The sequence below is a fragment of the Muscardinus avellanarius genome (assembly GCF_963383645.1).
Source record: "Muscardinus avellanarius genome assembly, chromosome: 10".
Classification (NCBI taxonomy): domain Eukaryota; kingdom Metazoa; phylum Chordata; class Mammalia; order Rodentia; family Gliridae; genus Muscardinus; species Muscardinus avellanarius.
The window spans coordinates 27,397,455-27,416,992 of record NC_137796.1 but is presented as its reverse complement, the minus strand read 5'-3'; the positions used below and the strand labels follow the sequence as shown (position 1 = coordinate 27,416,992).

The following is a 19,538-nucleotide window of genomic DNA, read 5'->3' as shown; positions in this document are numbered from 1 at the left end:
CTTGCCTAGCATGTGAGGCCATGGATTCAATCCCAATGCAAAAACAAGTAAAAAATATTATTACAAATAATTTCTCAGTATTGCAAGTATGTTATAGTGCCTACTGAGGTCTCTTCTTCATTTGAAAAATTGGTTTTGATCTTTTATATCTGGCACAAACTATACCCCAGTTCTCACATGGGCAAGTTTAACTAATTGAATTTGAAATAAATTTCTAAAATACTCATAATGAAAACATAATATTCAAATTACATGTTTGTGCCGGGCGTGGTGGCGCACGCTTGTAATCCCCGCGCTTGGGAGGCTAAGACAGGAGGATCGCACGGGTTCGAAGCCAGCCTCAGCTACTTAGTGAGGCTTTCAGCAACTTAGCAAGACCCTGTTTCCAAATAAAATATAAAAAAGGTCTGGGAGTATAGCCTGGAGGTAGAAAGCTTCTGGATTCCACCACCAGTACCACACACACAAAAAAACAAACAAACAACAAATTACATGTTTGCATATTATATTCTTGGGAGAAATTAAAATTTTATACCTGGATTTCCCAACTGCATCCCACCCATCACATCTATAGAAGGGAGGAGAGAAGAAATCTTTAATAGGATCTCTCTAAATTCCGTTCAACCAGGGCTTAGTGGCGCACTCTTGTAATCCCAGTACTTGGGAAACTGAAGACAAGAGGATTAAAGGTTCTCACCCAGTCTCAGCTACTTAGTGAGGCCCTCCCCAACTTAGTAAGAACAAAAAAATTGAGCTGGTGGTGTGGCTTGGAGGTAGCCAGCATCTAAGTTTCGAGGCCTTTTGCAACTTAGGCCCTGTTTTAAATGAAAAATGAAAATAGAGCTGAGGTTGTAAATCAGATCAAATGCCTTTGGGATCAATCCCGAGTATTGCAAAAATAAATAAATAAAATAAACAAATAAATAAAAGCGTGATGGCACACGCTTGTAATCCCTGCACTTGGGAGGTTGAGACAGGATCACGCAGGCTCGAAGCCAGCCTCGCTGGCTTAAGAGACCCTGTTTCCAAAAAAAAAGGGGGGGGGGTCTGGGAGTATAGCACGGAGGTAGAAGGGTTTCCAGGAACTCCAATACCATAAAAAAAAGTAAATAAAATAAAAATAACTTCCTTTTAATACAAAATTTTAATACATTAATGTATTTCCTGCATCTAAAAACATTCTTTGGTTTCTGAAAACTAAGAACAAGGAATATCCCAACAAGCAGCCAATTCTGGTGTAGAGAAGTGTTAATTAGAATAAAAGATTGAGGAAGCCAAGCATGGTGGCTCATGCTTGTAATCCAGGCATTTGGGAGGCTGAGACAGGAGATTGCGGTTCGCAGATAGCCTCAGCTACTCGCTAAGGCCCTCCGCAACTTAGTGAGTCCCTGTTTCAAAATAAAGAATAAAAAATAGGGCAGGGGGTTTAGCTCGGAGGTCAAATGCCTCTGGGTTCCATTCCCAGACCCGCAAAAAAAAAAAATAAAAATAAAAATAAAAAAATTAAAAAATTAAAAATTTAAAAATAAAATAAAAGATTGAGGAGAACAAGGAAGAAATGATCATCTCTGAATATATGAAGCAGTTATCTTAAATGACTTTAGATCAGGCAGTCTCCTAGACCCAGTCCCAACAACTTAATTTGAAGTGCCAAGTCCCACTTTATGACCTTAACCTTAAAACTGTATATATATAAAGATTAGCTCAGTTATAGATGCGGCCCCCCCTCCAAAAAATGTCTTCATACAAGGATAAAGTAATATGGTAAAATAAAAGAAAAAAGTTATAGTATTTGACCTGTGTAGAATTGTAAACGTTGATTTTAATGTAGGCTATTTTAAATATTATATAGAGAGATAATAGGGATAAATATGAATGGTATCTTATCACTTAAACTATTGTAAAGAAAATCCCAACTGTATGACATAGCAGTTACAGATTCTTACTCTGAAAAAAAAAACGCCACAAAATAATCCTAAGGGAAGGGGAAGAGAAAGAGGAGAGGAAGGGAAGACAATCTAATGGCTTACACGGAATTGGGGGAATGGAACATTATTTACTTACTGTTGGATTTAGAGTAATGTGTGGTGCCAGGCCTGCGAGGGAATAGACATTGATGTCGTGGTAGCTGTACTGTGGCTGTGGTGGAACAGTAGCTGTACAGGTAGTGCTGGTAGCAGGTGTTGTAGAAGTTGCTAAATGTAAAGTGATAAGAGATTTTTTTTAAAAGAGCATTTGCTGAATTTACAATATATTAGATGGATATGGAGTGATTATTATCTAATGAAACTATTGGATTAATCTTTGGTTATTTTAGGTCATACCTTTCCCATTATGAAAGTCTGTTATTATAACAGATATACACGAAGTATGTAAACTCATATCAGTAATACTGTCTCATTGTTCAAGTAATTAAATGAAAGGATATGCTACATTAGTGGTTCCATAGTCTGTTTATAAAAAGTTTTTATTTCTCTCTCTTACCCTCTTTCTTTCTTGGCAATATCAGGATTGATCCACTGAGCTAAACCTCCAGGACTTTTTGTTTTTTATTTTGAGACAGGGTCTTATTTCGTTGCCAAGGCTATCCTAAAACTTGGAACCCTCCTGCCTCAACCTCTGCAATGGCTAGGATTACAGACATGCACAATTGTACCACGCCAGGTATCTGTTTCCAACCTAGCCCATTCCCAGGTTTATCTGGAGAGTCTCAGCTGCTAAGAAAGAAATACTTGTTTATTTTAACAACACCACACAAGTTTTTAACATCCCTACACCCAACCCAACACCTCCAATCCTCTTGATGCACATTAAATTATCTGTCCCCCTGCCAGGCTGGTCTGGTAAACCCCAACTATGAGAGATAATGAAGACCATCATGTCATGCAATTATTTTTGATGTGTCTAATAGCAACAAAAAAGATAACTTTTAAGTCACAAATCACTTAAAAATATTAGAATGGCTGGGATGGAATCAAAAAGTAAAACAGCTTAGATATTTCTTTTACTTGCTAACTCAGGAGCTTCAAAATGTAGGTACAATCTCACCATCATACTATATGGAATAATTGTAGTTTGTTATATAAATGGAGATGTACCATCTGAGAGAACATTCTGGTTAAAAGAGGGCTAGACTATTATCACACTTACTTGTCGTTGTGATGGGAGGGAGTTCTTCTGGCTGCTTGACATCTTTCTTTGGAGCAGAAAGTTGTTCGTCCAAATTCTTTAAGCGATCTTTATCTTTCAGGAGGCTTCCAGGTTTTAGCTCATTAATGTCTAATGCAAGGTTCTTGCATAGCACCTCAATCTCAAACTTCAAGTTTAACTACATAATTTCAATATTTGATTTGAGTTTTGAAAAGAAAAATTAATTTTATTCATAATATACTCTATTAACCCAATTGTTACAGTGCTTTCCCCACCAAATACTATCGTTTTTGTAAATTTTTACAATTTGAAGAAAAAAAATATTCGAAAAATAAGCAAAAATTTACCTTTAAGTCATGTTCCTGATGCAACTCAGCTAATACATTCATAATTGCCATTGTCCAGGGGTTTGGTGGTCTAAAAACCTAAAGAAAAACTGAATGTTATACTGGCTCCATAATAAACTTATTAATTTGAATAATCTGAAGTAAACACTTAATCCTCTGTAACCATAACAAAACTACTAATTTTCACACTAATGGCATATTTCGGTAAATTAAAAAACCCAAAGTCATACCTTAGATTCAGGTATAATTTCACCTACCTTCTCAAATTATCTAAGATTCACTAAGGAAAACAGACTGGACATGCTTTATTTCCTAAGAACTAAGAATATATCTTCCATGCCTTGTGTTGAAACAATCCAATTAATTCTTTCAAATTGGCCACGAATAAAATATTAAAATCTACTCACCACACTACGAATGCTGGACTCTAAGACTTTGGCGACAAAGGGAACTACATAGAGCAATTCTTGTTGTCCTTTAACATAGGCCTCAAGCAGCAAAGATTTCACATCCAAATCCTAGAATTTAAAAAAAAAAGAACTTCAGAAGCTAGGAATATATTCCAGAAGTCCTCCTTAAATATGCAAAGAAAGGTAGCTCACCAAGGCCACAACCCAAAATGAACCAACATAACATTTGAGCCTTGTCTTAAATAAAGGGAAGGTAACAATCACACTGCTGGCTTTTAATCATCCTAAAACATGTAGAACCCACAGCACAGACTTATAAATTCAAAACATGGACCACTTCAGCCAAGGTAGCACATGCCTATAATCCTAGTACTGAGGTTGGATCAGAAGACTGATAGCAACATAATGGCACCCTGTTTCCAATTGAAAACTGGGGATATATCTCAGAGGTAGAAAGGCCATGGGTTCAATCCCCAGTAACTCAAAAAAAAAAAAAAAAAAAAAAAGCCAACAAAAAACCATGGACCACATTATTACACATAATGTTAGACATGCCCCACAGATATTATCAAACATCACATGAACATTTTGCTGAAACTCACCGTGTGTAAGATGGGTTTATTTTTAGCTAAAGTGATCATTCCCAGCCAATGTCCCAAGTTCTTCAGCAAAGAACGATCTGAGAAATTGGCAGCAGCTTTATCAGAGGTCAGGAGCACCTTAAATAGTGTAAGATTAAAAAATGAGAATGAAATTTTGAAAGAAATGTCTCAGGGATATGTTTGAAAATTCTATTATCCTATTCTAAAAGCAAGCCTTAAATTCTGAAAACATGCCTCAAACTAAATCTACGCAATGTAGTAGTATTTAATATTATTGTACTGTAGTGACATTTTAACTTTTAAAAAAAAGTCTTTTTAGAGCCAGGTATAGTAGTGAACATCTGTAATCCCAGTGCTTGGAAGGATCACACAGGAGCCTGCAAGTTCGAGAACAGCTTTGACAACCTAGCAAGACTCCGTTTCAAAATTGGGATGAGGATTTGGGGGTGTTGCTTTGAGGTAGAAAGCTCCTGGGTTCAATCTCCAATACAAAAAAAAAAAAAAAGTTCTTTTTCTAAGTTATACCCCTAGCCCTATTTTTTATTCTTTATTTTGAAATAGGGTCTCACTATGTTGCAGAGGGCCTCACTAAGTAGCTGAGGCTAGCTGTGAACCTATGATCCTATCTTAGCCTCCAAAATACTGGGATTAAAAGTGTGCACCAACCACACCTGGCACTTTTGACATGTTTAGAGAAAATTTGGTCCATAACTAATGTTCAAGTTCTTACTTTTTCTATGGAGGACAGAATCATCATAGGAATACATTTTGGAAACAAGCATGTATACATACGCACCTATCTACTGCATAGCATGCCTTTACTGACATTCATTTCAAAAACAAGATCTTAAATTTCTTTCACAGTATGTGGAAACTCATATATGCAATAATCCTTGCTATCAGATAATAAACGCACGCTATAATAATGTTCCTTAACTCCATAAAGCAACAGCAAAATGGCACAAGTCAGCTGTGCAATAAAAAGAGCCAGGAATTCTTTTGCACTACAGCGTAACCAAATGGGGGAAATTCCCATCCATAGGTTTAAATATAGTGCTGGTTCCTATGCTAATTCCAAGCTATTCAACAAAGTAATTGCTTAAAAATTAAAACACTTGACCGGGCATAGTGGAGCACACTTATGATCCCAGAATTTGGGAGGCTGAGAGAGGAAGCATGGTTTGTGGCCATCCTTAGCTACTTAGTGACAACCTTTGCAACTCAGTGAAACCCTGTTTCAAAAAATAAAGAATAAAGCCAGGAATGGTGGTAAGCACTTGTAATCCCAGAGCTTGGGAGGCTGAGACAGACGGATCACACAGGTTCCTGAGGCTCTCAGCAATTTAGTGAGACCCTGTTTCCAAATAAAGTATAAAAATAGTCTGGGAGTATGTCTGGGAGTATAGCCGGGAGGTAGAAAAGTCCCTGGGTTCCACCCCCAGTACCACACACACACAAAATAAATAAATTATATATATATATATGAATAAAAAATAGGGCTGGGGGTGTGGCTCAGAGGTAGAATGCCGCTGGATTCCATCCCCAGTACTGGGAAAAAAAAAAAAAAACCCAAAAACAACAACAAAAAAAAACAACAACAAAAAAATCCCACTACACAGGATTTAAGGTTTGAGGCCAGTCACAGAAACTTACTGAGTTCCTGTTTCAAAACAAAGTAAAGATGAGGGTATAGTTCTGAATTAGAAAGCCCCTGGGCTCAATCCCTAGTATCATACACACAAAATTTTTAAAAAAAAAAAACCAAAACTTGTTGGGTGTGGTGGTGCACATTTGTAATCCCAGCACTTGGGAGGCTGCGACAGGAGGATTGCACAGGTTCAAAATCAGCCTCAGCTACTTAGTGAGGCTCTCAGCAACTTAGCAAGACCCTGTTTCCAAATAAAATATAAGATAGGTCTGGGAGTGTAGCCTGCAGGTATTAAGTCTCTGGGTTCCATCCCCAGTATCATCAAAACAAAAAAAATTAAAAAAATAAAAAAAACCATGGTTATATTATTGCTTGTAATAGTTATTGTGATTAATAACCTGAACATCCAGTAGGTTGTGTACCTATACAATGGGTTTTCTATACGAATATGGTAGGGAGGGACCAAGAGTAATAACATATTCCAAATAGAAGCGGGGATGGGGGAAGAGTTTAAAAGACGGTGATGCCATGTAGCATATGCTAATCATCATTAAACTGTTATGTTTAACAGATAGTGAGGTTCTAAATTTGTGCCTGGGATAATAAAAACAAAATCAGAATAGAGGTTATACTCAATATAAAGATTATACAGGGAGCACTTCTTAAAGTTCTTTGTGAATTTTAGTTCTACATTCCTTGAGCAAACAAACCTACAGCAATATCCACAGAAACTTGATATAGACAATACATACAGAAAACAGCCAACTGCTACGCAAGTTCTACAATCCAATCAAGTATTTTCTAATTCAAACCATCAACTAAAAGAAATGTAAGAACTTACTTTGATGTTTCTGTAGGTCTCATTCAGAACCATCTTGTTAAATTCAGGGTTCTTCAGTGTATCAAGGAAGTTTGAATACAAGCTGTGAAAATTTGGCTCAATACTAACTCTCTTCATAACTAGATATTGTGAAACCCAGGGCATAAATTCTTCCTTCACAGTTTCTTTTAGCTCTTCAACCTAGCAAATCAGCATTACACAGGAAACACAGAATGATAATATCAGGTTTGGTTCCTGTGAACATACTATATAGGAATATCTTTGAAAAATTAACACGCTACTACAGAACAATTGTCTTTTCTGCATGACAGACATATGCTATGAAATATGGAATGTTAAATTCTGTGGTAGTTTGAAGTCCATTACTTCTCAAACTGCTATTGATTAGAACTGCAATATCAACAATCACATTTAGCATTAAAACTCTAAAACAAGCCGGGCGAACTGGCGCATGCTTGTAATCCCTACGCTTGGGAGGCGGAGACAGGAGGATCACACAGGTTCGGAGCCAGCAGCACTGGCTTAAGAGACCCTGTTTCCAAATAAATTTAAAAAAAAGAAAAGAAAAAGAAATAGGTCTGGGAGTGTAGTCAGAAGGTAGAAGGGCTTCCAGGAACCCCAGTACCACCAAAAAAACAAAAAACAAAAAACAAAAAACAAACAAACAAACAAAAACTCTAAAACATGCTGCTATTGGGCATGGTGTTGAATACCTAAAATCCAAGTAATTGGGAACCTGAGACAGGAGGATCATAAATTCAAGGACAGCCTCAGTAAGTAGTGAGACTCTCACTACCCCTAGTAAGATCCTTTTTCAAAATAAAAGCCAGGCATGGTCATGCATGCTTATAATCCAGCCCTATCTTTAAGTATTTATATGAAAATAGGTTGTCACTAGGTAGATGAGCATCTCACTGCTTGTTGAGGCTGTCCTCATCCTGTCTCAGCCTCCCAAGTACTGGAATTACAGATGTGCGCCATCATGCTGGGCCAGGGCATGCTTAATCTGAACTACATCCCCAGTCCTTTTCTTATTTTTTGTTTTAAAACAGGGTCTGGGGGCCAGGAGTGGTGGCACTGTAATTTCAGTAACTGGGTGGCTGAGAGAGGAGGATTACAGATTTGGGTACAACCAAAACAAGTAGTGAGATGTTCATCAACCTAGAGAGATCATTTTTCCAAGTAAAATAGGACCGGGGAGCCGGGCAATGTGATGTACACTTGTAACCCCAGTACTTGGGAGGCTGAGAAAGGAGGACTGTGGTTTGTGGCCAGCCTCAGCAAGATACTGAGGCACTCCACAATGTAGTGAGATCCTGTTTCAAAATAAAGAATAAAAAATAGGGCTGGGAGTCTGGCATGGTGGTGCATGCTTTGTAATCCTAGCATTTGGGAGGCTGAAAAAGGAGGATTGTGGTTCACAACCAGCCTCATCTACTTGGTAAGGCCCTTTGCAATTCAGTGAGACCCTGTTTCAAAATAAAGAATAAAAAATAAGGCTGGGGATATAGCTTGGAGGTAGAATGCCCCAGTACCGCAGGAGAAAAAAAAAAAAAGCTGTAGGTATATAGTTCAGAGACAGAATCTCCCTGGATTCTATTCCCAGTATCATGTAAGGAATAAACAGATAAGCTTCCCAGGTTTTAGGATTACAGGGGTGCATCAAGATGCCTGGCTGAAAAAACACAATAATTTTATAAAGTGGTAATATATGATGCTTACAAAAACCACAAGGATACAACGACCAGTCAGAACTCCAAAGCCTCCTTGTTCTGATTCGATAACATTTGAAGTGTGTATCAAAAATTTGGGTCACACAATGGGTGCAGACACCTATAATCCCAGTGAATTGAGGAGGCCAAGGTGGGAGGAAGGCCTGCTTACACCAGGCTAAGCAATGCAGGGAGACCCCACATGAAAAAGTGAAAGGGCTAAGGATGAGGCTGACTAGTAGAGCGCCCCGAGTTAATTTCTGGTACCACCCACATTGGGGGAGAAAAAAAACAAATCCCTCAAGTCATAAGGTGCAGAGATGAGAGAGCATTCATAAGTATGGAATCATACCTTCTGCGTCATGTTTGACTGTGAGAGATTGTTGAAGATAAAAGCAATTTTTTCTTGGATATTTTCTGGAGGTTCCACAATTCTCTCAGTTTGATCTGTGGCCACAAGCAACGTATCTATATTTGTAGTATTGATGGAAGGCTAAAATAAGTAAATAAATGAATAAATAATAAAGTAAATGAAAACATCCTTAGAAAATAAAAAAAAAAAACCTATGTCTTTTCCTTAATAAGCAAACTATCCATGGCATGACTATACATTGGAAATATAGGTAAGAAGATACTATTAACAGTGGCCTCGCCGGGCGTGGTGGCACATGCTTGTAACCCCCGCGCTTGTGAGGCGAAGAAAGTAGGATCACGCAGGTTCGAAGCCAGCCTCACTGGCTTAAGAGACCCTGTTTCCAAACAAAAATATAAAAAATAGGTGTATGGGAGTGTAGCACAGAGGTAGAAGAGTTTCCAGGAACCCCAGTACCACCAAAAGGGGGGGGGGGGAGAACAGGCCACCTCAGTGAAATACAGGGAATGGAACATACAAAGGGGAAAATGTTCACCTTTTTACCTTTCTTTTTAAACTAGGCATATTATCATAATAAAATTAAATACGATCACACTCCTGGAGACATTCATATATAACAAAAAGTCCTACTTACTGGCACATCTTTCTTAAAGCTGACTCCAGTTGGCCTGGTGACTGTAACCGTCTTAGCAACAGTGGTGGTTGTTGAGGTGGTCACCATAGTGTTCACCTGACCGGCAAGAGGTGCTTTTGCAGGGACCTGGGCCTGAGCTTGGGCCTGCGCCAGTGCAATACTTCCAGGGGTTGTGATGGAGCCCTGCATTTTCACAGGAGGATCTCTAGACTGCTGTCCATACTCAATATACTATAGTGGTCGAGAAAGGCAAACACATTAATTCTTAATAGAAATTAAGTATACCTTTCTTGTGTGATAGGGTATAAACAATTTCAAAGTACTCTTGGTTCACCTATCTCCCTTAATTCTTGCCCTGTCCTGGCACTAATATGTAAGTGGATAACACAGACTTCTTTGAACATAATGTATTAGCAAACTAGTCTAGTAAAACAACTAGTAACAACAGCCCCAAGAATTGCACCAAAAAATGGGCACTTAATAGAAGCACCCAGTTTATGTTATATTAACATATAATTCAATAACTAAAATAATTATAAGTGAGAGTGTGGCACATGCCTATAATCCCAGTACTTGGGAGGCCTAGATAATTGCAGGTTTGAGGCCAGCCACAGCAACTTAATGAGATGCTGCTTGAAAAAAATAACAGAGGGGGTTAAGTCTTGAGGTATAAAACTATTGCATTCAATCCCGAGTATATACACACAGACACACAGACACACAGACACACAGACACACACACACACACACAGTTAAGGTAAGGAGATTTAGGACTGGGGATCTAGCTCAGTAGTAGTGTGCTTGCCTAGCAAATTCTGAGTTCCCAGCACCACAAAAAGAAGAGATAGAAGAAGTATGTAGGTAGGTGAGAAAAGGGTAGAATATGGAATGTGTCTTATTCCTTACAATATTTTATTTCTCTTGCTCATGTAAAATTAAAACCTTGAAGGGCTAGTATAGAACTCAGTAGTAGAGTAACTTGACTAGTGTACCCAAGGCCTAGGCTCAATCACCAGTACGGCCAAAAAAAAAAAAAAAAAAAAAAGGGCGGGCGTGGTGGTGCATACTTGTAAGCTTGTAATCCCTGCACTTGGGAGGCTGAGACAGGAGGATCACACGGGTTCGAAGCCAGCCTCAGCTACTTAGTGAGGCTCTCAGCAACTTAGTGAGACCCTGTTTCCAAATAAAATATAAGTAGGTCTTGGAGTATAGCCTGGAAGTAGAAAGCCTCTGGGTTCCACTTCCAGTACCACCAAAAAAAAAGGGGGGGGGGAGGGGGGTAGATGTAATGACATTAGAGACTGATCAAATTCACAGTTCAGTATGAGGTGACTAGCCAAAAGCAAGACAAAGGTATGAAATTATGCTTAAAAATGCAAATATCAATCACTAAAAGATGGTTCTTAAATTTCAAAGACCACAGTCACACAAAATAAATTTAAATGTAGTATTTTTGCCAGGCATGGTGGCACATGCCTATAATTCGAGTACGTGGGAAGCTAGGAAAGGAGGATCCCAGGTTCAAAATTAGTCTCAGCAACTTAGCAAGTGTGTGTGTGTGTTTCTGGGGACCTGGGGGTAGAACCCAGGGGCTTTTCCTATTATATATTTTATTTGTAAAGAGGATCTAAGTTCCTGAGAGCCTCATTAAGTAGCTGAGTCTGGCTTCGAACCTGTGCAATCCTCCTGGTCTCAGCCTCCCAAGCACTGGGATTACAAGCGGGTGCCACCACACGTGGTGCAAACCCGTTATTTTTTCAAAATAAAAAAGAAAATAAGGCTGGGGATGTAGCACAGAAGTAGATTGTTTCTGAGTTCGCGCGCGCGCACACACACACACACACACACACACACACACACACACACACACACACAATTGAACTTACACTTTAAAGCAAAGGAAAAGTTTGATGTATACCCCCAAACTCCACTCCAAATCCTTTAAAAAATCAGGAAGGCTTTCCATACACACTAATACAAAGATTCACTGAATGATCATAAAGGATCTACTCTTCAATAACCTTATAGGCTAAAACAAATAGTAAAAGCCATTAAGTATATCAGGAAAGTCGCTGCTGAGAAAAGTTAAATGACGTTAACTCACATTCTATAAGCTTTGAAATGAGCAGCAAGCATTATGGATACAGAGATCACTAATGAACTGAAAATCACTAATGAACTGAAAATTCTAAAACAAAAATAGATAAACCCTCTAGTTACTTGGCAGGTATTAAATAGTAAGGGCACTTACCTCCTGTAAATGATGTGGAAACTGCATAAAGTGACTGATAGATGCTAAATGCTGACAATACTGGGGATAGTCCTTCAATCTGTCAATAAAAACAGTCATTCACTCAATCATTGTTTCATGTAAAAACAGAAAAATCTTTCTTCTAAATACCAGTCTAGGCCATTTTCCCCATTCTACCTAAGATACCTTTGTTTTTACATCAGAAAATAAAACATTACCTTTGCTTTATAAAGGTCATAAATTACTGAAAATTAGGTTAAAATGAGGGGTTTAGGGTGCAGTTCAGTGGTAGAGTATGTAGTTAGCATTCACAAGGCCCTGGGTTAGATCCCCAACACCAAAAAAAGAAAAGAAAGAAAATTAGATTAAAATGAGCAACTATAATCTGCCATCTGGAAAATTTCCACCAAAAGGTGAATGGAAAATCTATTTTTAGTTCATCCAAACAATGCAATAAGACTTAGAAATAAAATTGAACAAAATACTAAAACCTGTAGTAACATGGATGAATCTCAAAAACATCAGGCTTAAAATCTACATATTGTTATGACTATATTTATGATAACTGGGAAAACCTGGAAGAAAACTAGAGCTTGGTGATCTTTACAGAAATTGGCAGTGAGAATGGGCAGTGACCACAAATGGAAACAAGGGTTGATGGAAATACTCAAGAATATAGTCATGATTAAATGACAGTAAAAATGTCAATATTCCAAAAACTGTGTATCTAAAAGGGGTGACTTTTACTTACATAAAATATACCATAGTAAGAAAAAAATATCTTCCCAGGTCATGATTGCTTCACTAATACTTGATAATGAGTTCTTTGCAATTCTTCATATTGATTTAATAATATCTGTATTTATGTTAATTTTTGTAGTGTAATATGAGCCCAAGCACCCAATTGTTGATAAAAGATAAATGACAGTTATTACTCCTTATAAAGAAGAAACACTTCAGCTGGGATCCACTGTGCACACCTGTAATCCTAGCTACCAAGATGGCTCATGGGAGACCAGCCTAGGCAGCATAAAGAGACCTGTCTCCAAAAACACAAAATAGAAGCCAAGTGTCACAGAAAACCTATCTACTCACCTATTTTTAAATCTATCTAGTGCAGCAATTCCAAAATAATACATTTTGGATCCAAAAGGTTTGCGTAAGGCTTCAAGAACATATCGCAGGGCCAGACCCAGTGCCATATAAGTTACCAGTCCTTTTTCAATTATGCCACCAAAAAGGCAAGCTGTTATATGTAATTCTTTATCAGGATACTGGGGGAAAAACCGATATTCTTCAAACAAATTCCTTAACATACAATTAAATACTTCTCGTTCCCTTTTTATAGTAGAGTCTTTAAATCTTTGTAGCATTTCTAATACCTAGGAAAGACAAAAACAATACACACATGAAAGAAATTATCACTAACAGCCTTCCTCAAGTATTTTTAGTAGCAGTCTTGAGTATTTATGAAGAACTAGAGGTTATTAAGGTTTTAAAAGACATTTATAGAGCTGGGCATGGTGGCACACACCTGTAATCTCAGTACTTGAGACGCTGAGACAGGAACACTGCGGGTTCCAAGACAGCCTCAGCAACTTATTGAAGCCATCAGCAACTTAGCAAGACCCTGCTTCAAAATAAAAAATAAAGCCAGGTGTGGTGGTGCACACTTGAAATTCTAGTACTTGTGAGGAGACAGGTTTCCGACAGTCTCAGTTACTTAATAAGGCCCTCTGCAACTTAATATGACCCTGTTATAAAATAAAAAATAGGTATGGGTGTAGGTCAGAGGTAGACTGCCTCTGGGTTCCATCCTCAGTACTGCAAAAAGTAAAAGTAAAAATAAAATAGGGCTGGGGGTGTAGCTCAGAGGTAAGAATTCCTCTGGGTACAATTCTCTGCACCACAAAAAAATAAAAAGACATAAGACACTTTGACCAGGATTTCTAAAAACAAAGAAAAGGAAAATTATTTAAGATTCATCTTGAGTCGGGTATAGTGACACACGCCAGTAATCCCCGCGCTTGAGAGGCGGACGCAGGAAGACTGCACAGGTTCAAAGCCAGCCTCAGCTACTTAGTGAGGCTCTCAGGAACTTAGTGAGATTGTTTCCAAGTAAAATATAAAATAGGTCTGGGAGTATAGCCCAGTGTACAGGTACCACGAAAAAATAAAAAAAAGAATAAGAGCCAGACATGGTGGCGCACACTTGTAATCCCAGCATTCAGGGAGGCTGAGACCAGAGGACCGTGGTTCACAGACAGCCTCAGCTACTTAGTGAGGCCCTCCGCAACTCAGTGAGACCCTGTTTCAAAATAAAGAATAAAAAAAACAGGGCAGAGGATGTAGCTCAGAGGCCTAGACTCCTGGGTTCCATTCCCAGACAAGCAAATCAACTAAAACGCAATGAAAACAGGAAATTCTAGACACTCACCTCATCAACTGACATTGTTGGATGTGGTGGGTGATTATATATTCGCTGGAAATAGCTGTTTGCTTCATCATCTATCTCTTTACTAAAGTGCTGATTTGCCTCTGGCCACACCTGAGACAAGTCCGCTGTTGAAAACAAAGAAACAATCAGTGAACATTTAAGTCCCTCCTAAATTCCTTCCAGAAATACAAAGATCCAGAGACCAATGCAGCTCTTTATGGGAATAAATAAACTACATGTAAGCAGAAATGCCTCACATATTTCTATTTGAGTATTTTCTTATAACATGAAAGTTCATTCGGCTCAAACTAACACACTTACCCTTAATAACACCCCATTTGAGGATAAGGTTTTTTTTTTTTTTTAGTGGTACTGGGGGTGGAACCCAGAGGCTTTCTACCTCCAGGCTATACTCCCAGACCCATTTTATATTTTATTTGGAAACAGGGTCTCACTAAGTTTCTGAGAGCCTCACTAAGTAGCTGAGGCTGACCTCAAACCTGTCGGATTCTCCTGTCTCAGCCTCCCAAGCGCGGGAATTACAAGCATGCGCCACCACGCCTGGCGAGGATAAGTTTTTTAAACTTTATAATAAAATCACACTTAATATAGAATTGTCAATGAATATGTATGACACTGATATAAACACAAAGCATGCTACAAAACATATCATTCAGACAAGCCTTTCACACTAACATTTTCCATCCCTGTATCATAGTGTCCAATGATAAAAACACAGTCAATTGTACCTATGAATTTATACCAATGATTTCTTTTTTTGAAGATATTATCAAGGAGGTAAAACTATAAAAGCTGGCTTTAACTTATACCATACATACTGTATGGCAATATTTTAGGATATATATAAGACTATATGTATTATAAAGGTATAACCTTAAAGTAAGGTAATATGTAGTTCTTTGCTTTAACTTGACAAACTGACAGAAATATGAGATACTTCTAGCTGCTCCAAATACATTAAAGTCAACACCAAGACATTTTTAAGTGCAAGAAGTATATACATGTATTTAAACACCAAAAAAATCTTAAGGGCAAGATTTCTATACATGTATTTAAAGAAATGAAGGTTTCTTCTCTTTACCATGCCTTCCCTTACTTTCAAGATAACACACACTATAATACTGTTATTAAGCATCTCTTTGTTCTGGCAATATTGAGCAAAGTAGAGTGATTTCTCTCATTTTTATTTCAGTAGTTGAAACTTAAGTTTTATCCCATTAGTTTAGCACACGCATCAGCATTTAGCCATATTAACAATATATAATGTTTTTGTCCTTATAGTATTAGGTATAATAAAACAGACACACAAAACTTTTTATGTGCATCAGTCACACTTCACAGCCACAGACAACACTACCACTTACAAGGTTTCATCTTACTCTGCTGGAATGTAGGCTGGTTCAGTCCAGAGGTGCCCAATTTCCTCTGTACAAAAGGGTCGTTATTCACTGCAGGGAGTCCAAGAGCCCCAGTTCCTATACCACTCAGGCTGCCTGTGCCAAGACCACCTACTAGAGAAAGGGGAGGCAGCCACAAGTTCTGTCACTATTCATATTCTTGACATTCACATTCCAGACGTAATCTCTTATAAAAGCCAGGTTCTTTGTTAAATCCCTATTGATGTCTACTCAATTTTAGAGAGAATCTAAGAAAACATGAACACTAATAAGGTACAAATATCTTCAGCATTTAGATTAGGTCATTTCTTTGTTTATACTACTAGGGATAGAAAACAGGGGCAATCCACCACTGAGATATACCCCAGCCCTTTTTAATTTTTTGGTGTGGTTTGCAGAGGATCGAATCCAGAGGCATTCTACCTCTAAGCTGCACCCTTGGCCTGATTTTTTTATTGTTTATTTTGAAACAGGGTCTCAATAGATTACAGAGAGGTTGGCTTCAAACCTGTTACCATCCAGACTCAGCTTCCCAAATACTGGGTTTGCAGGCATGTGTCACCATGCTTGACTTTTTTTTTTTTTTTTTTGGTGGTACTGGGGGTGGAACCCAGGGGCTTTCTACCTCTGGGCTATACTCCAAGACCTATTTTATATTTTATTTGGAAATAGGGTCTCACTAAGTTGCAGAGAGCCTAAGTAGCTGTGGCTGGCTTTGAAGCTGTGCAATCCTGTCTCAGCCTCTCAAGCCCGGGGATTACAAGCGTGCACCACCACGCCTGGCTCTGGCTCTTTTTACTCTGAGATAGGGTCTCCCTAAATTGATGAGGCTGGACTAAAACTGCAATCTGCCGGAATCAGACTTGAGACACTGGGATTACACAGGATTAGAATTACATGCATCTATCACTCTGCTCCATTATATCTGTTCTTGAATATGGAAATTTGTAAAAATCTACCAAAAATACTCAATAGCAGCTAGGACAGGATGATGTTACAGTCCTATAATCCCATCTACTTAGGAGGCTGAGGCTGAAGGATCACAGGTTCCAGGATAGCCTGACAATTTAGCAAAACTCCGTCTTAAAACAAAAATATAAAAAGGGCTAGGAAGCTGGGGGGTGATAGTATATGCCTAAAATCCTGCCATAGGAAGATCACAGGTTCAAGGCCTGCCTTAGCAAAATAGTGAAACCCTGTTTACAAACTTCAAGAAATAATAAGGGGATGGGGATGCAGCATGACCGTACAATGGTCCTAGGTTCAATTTATAGCACCAAAATGGGAAGAAAGAGGGTTTGGGGGGCATGACTCAGTGGTAGAGCATATGGAAAGCCTAAGTTCAATAACTGGTTCAGAGCGAAGAGCACGTGACTATTTATTACAGTGATTAAAATGAGAGAATTTCATCCTACCATCATATAGCTTTTATGAGTGAGGATTCCTTTATTCCTCACAACTCAGGGATAGAGTCTTAACACATCTTTGCTAAGAAGACCTTTAAAAGTACAGTAACTACAGTTTAAGAAAATTATCAGTTCTAGAATCACACAGCAGCACTAATAACTACTGAGTGATGACAACATTTAGTCTAGGTTTTAAAACACACCCTAACTTAAAACTCGGAATGTAAATAGTACAGAAGGCTGAAGAAAAGTGGGTACGCCAGTGTGGTGGTACACACCCATAATCCCTGTACATGATAGGCTGAGATAGGAGAATCACAGGTTTGAGTACAAGCTCAGCAAGTAGTGAGACTCTCAACCTGAGACCATTTAAAAAAGAAAAGAAAAGAAGGAAGAAAAGAAAAAAGAAAAGAAAAGAAAAGAAAAGAAAAGAAAAGAAAAACAAAACTGGGCGTAGTGGTACACACTTGTAATCCCAGGATTTGGGGAAGTTGACTACAGGTTTTCGGACAGCATCAGCTACTTACTGAGGTCCTCTACACAATTTAGTGAAACCCTGTTTCAAAAAGTAAAAAATAAAAAATAAAGCCATAATCCCAGAGCTTGGGAGGCTGAGACAGGAGGATCACACAGGTTCGAAGTCACCCTCAGCTACTTAGTAAGACCATTTTCAAATAAAGTATAAAATAGTTCTGGGAGTATAGCCCGGAGGTAGAAAAGCTATTGGGTTCCACCCCCAGTACCACCAAGAAAAAAAAATAATAAAGACTGGGGTGTAGTTCAGAGTGAGAATGCCCCTTTGTTTAATGCCTAGTTCTGCAGAGAGAGAGAGAGAGACAGACAGACAGACAGACAGACAGACAAAGAGAGAGAGAGAGAGAGACAGAGACGGGGGGTGGGGGGGAGATAGGTCTGAGATGCAGCTCAGAGGTATAATGCCCTTGAGATTAATCCCCAGTGCCAAGAAATAAAGAGAGGAAAGGAAGAAAGCCAGGTGTGGTGGTACAAGCTTACAATCCCAGTACTTGTGTGGCTAAGACAGGAGGATCATAGGTTTCCAGCCAGCCACAGCTACGTAGTGAGGCACTCTGCAACTTAGTGGAACCCTGTTTCAAAATTAAAAAATAGAAAAAAATCGAGCTGAGGGTATAGAGATAGAATGCCAAGTTCAATCCCCAGTAGTTAAAACAAAAAAAAAGATAAGGAGGGAGGGGAGTTGGTACAAACAAAAATCTTTTTAAAAGTAACTGTTTAATGTAAAATAACAAACCAAAACATTTGAAAAATTTGTAGGGGTTTTATAACCTTTTTGAAGGTGGCTGAAGTGAAGTACAATGAAGTAGGCAGAACATATGACAGATTCTGACATGTACTTTCATTTTATCAAATCAAGAGAAATTTATAAAACTGAGCTCTAAAATTACATGATCAGAGTTGGGGAAACAGCTCAATAATAGAGCATATGCTTCACATGTATGAGTCCATGAGTTCAATCCCGAGCAACAAAAACAATATAAAACATAAAAAGAAAATTTGATTGGCACATGTAACACATATTATCATTTGGTAATATAGAATCTTTACTGAATAATTCAACTAACTTTACAACTAGCTTGTATATATACAAATTCTTTTTTTTTTTTTCCTTTTTTTCCCCCAGTACTGGGGATGGAACCCAGGGGCATTCTACTTCTGAGAGACACTCCCAGTCCTATTTTTTATTCCTTATTTTGAAACAGGGACTCACTGACTAAGAAACAGGGACTCACTGACTAAGCAGTAGCTGAGGCTGTCTGCAAACTGCGATTCTCCTGTTTCAGCCTCCCAAATGCTGGGATTACAAGCCTGTGCCACCACAGCCAGCCTACAAATTCTTTCATTTCAATTATATTCATTCTTTATTTCATATTATAATAGTAGTTTCTTTTTCCTCTGCCCAACTTGAGATGCTGAAGCATCTTTTCCAGTTTCAATTAAGCAGTGGTAGATGACCACATTCACTCCAAACCCCTTACATACACTAAAGAACAATGAGATGTACAACTACTCCTTCCCCCTCAGCTCCCACTTACCTGGAAGCTGTGAAGAAAGTCCTCCAATACCACTGAATGCGGTTGTTTGATTTGGAGTTGAAAGAGGTGGAAATGCTTTTGCTGGTGACTGAGGGGTACTGAATGCAGAACCCAAATTGGGAGGAAAACCTTGCATACTTTGAGTGTGAGGTGCAGCTGAACCACCTATACTAAGAGATGCCATTCCAGCAAGAGGGTCAATCTAAAGAAATACATTATAAAAATTTATTAAATACA

The 19,538-nt window shown here is 38.4% G+C and overlaps 1 protein-coding gene across 5 annotated transcripts in view; it reads right to left on the bottom strand.

The window, feature by feature from the left end:
- Nucleotides 1-19,538, bottom strand: part of CNOT1 (CCR4-NOT transcription complex subunit 1) — a gene marked incomplete at both ends in the record, with an annotated part of 95,017 nt that overhangs the window by 24,290 nt on the left and 51,189 nt on the right. For 3 of the 5 annotated variants that reach the window (XM_080702718.1, XM_080702720.1, XM_080702719.1), the window contains 13 exons: nt 2,065-2,195; nt 3,151-3,328; nt 3,498-3,575; nt 3,905-4,015; nt 4,510-4,626; nt 6,999-7,178; nt 9,063-9,203; nt 9,718-9,948; nt 11,969-12,047; nt 13,064-13,350; nt 14,406-14,530; nt 15,806-15,937; nt 19,302-19,503. In XM_080702718.1, the coding sequence (XP_080558844.1) occupies nt 2,065-2,195; nt 3,151-3,328; nt 3,498-3,575; nt 3,905-4,015; nt 4,510-4,626; nt 6,999-7,178; nt 9,063-9,203; nt 9,718-9,948; nt 11,969-12,047; nt 13,064-13,350; nt 14,406-14,530; nt 15,806-15,937; nt 19,302-19,503 (1,992 nt within the window). Of the gene's footprint in view, nt 1-2,064; nt 2,196-3,150; nt 3,329-3,497; nt 3,576-3,904; nt 4,016-4,509; nt 4,627-6,998; nt 7,179-9,062; nt 9,204-9,717; nt 9,949-11,968; nt 12,048-13,063; nt 13,351-14,405; nt 14,531-15,790; nt 15,938-19,301; nt 19,504-19,538 lie in introns of all 5 variants that reach the window. The other 2 variants (XM_080702717.1, XM_080702716.1) reach the window with 2 other exon arrangements.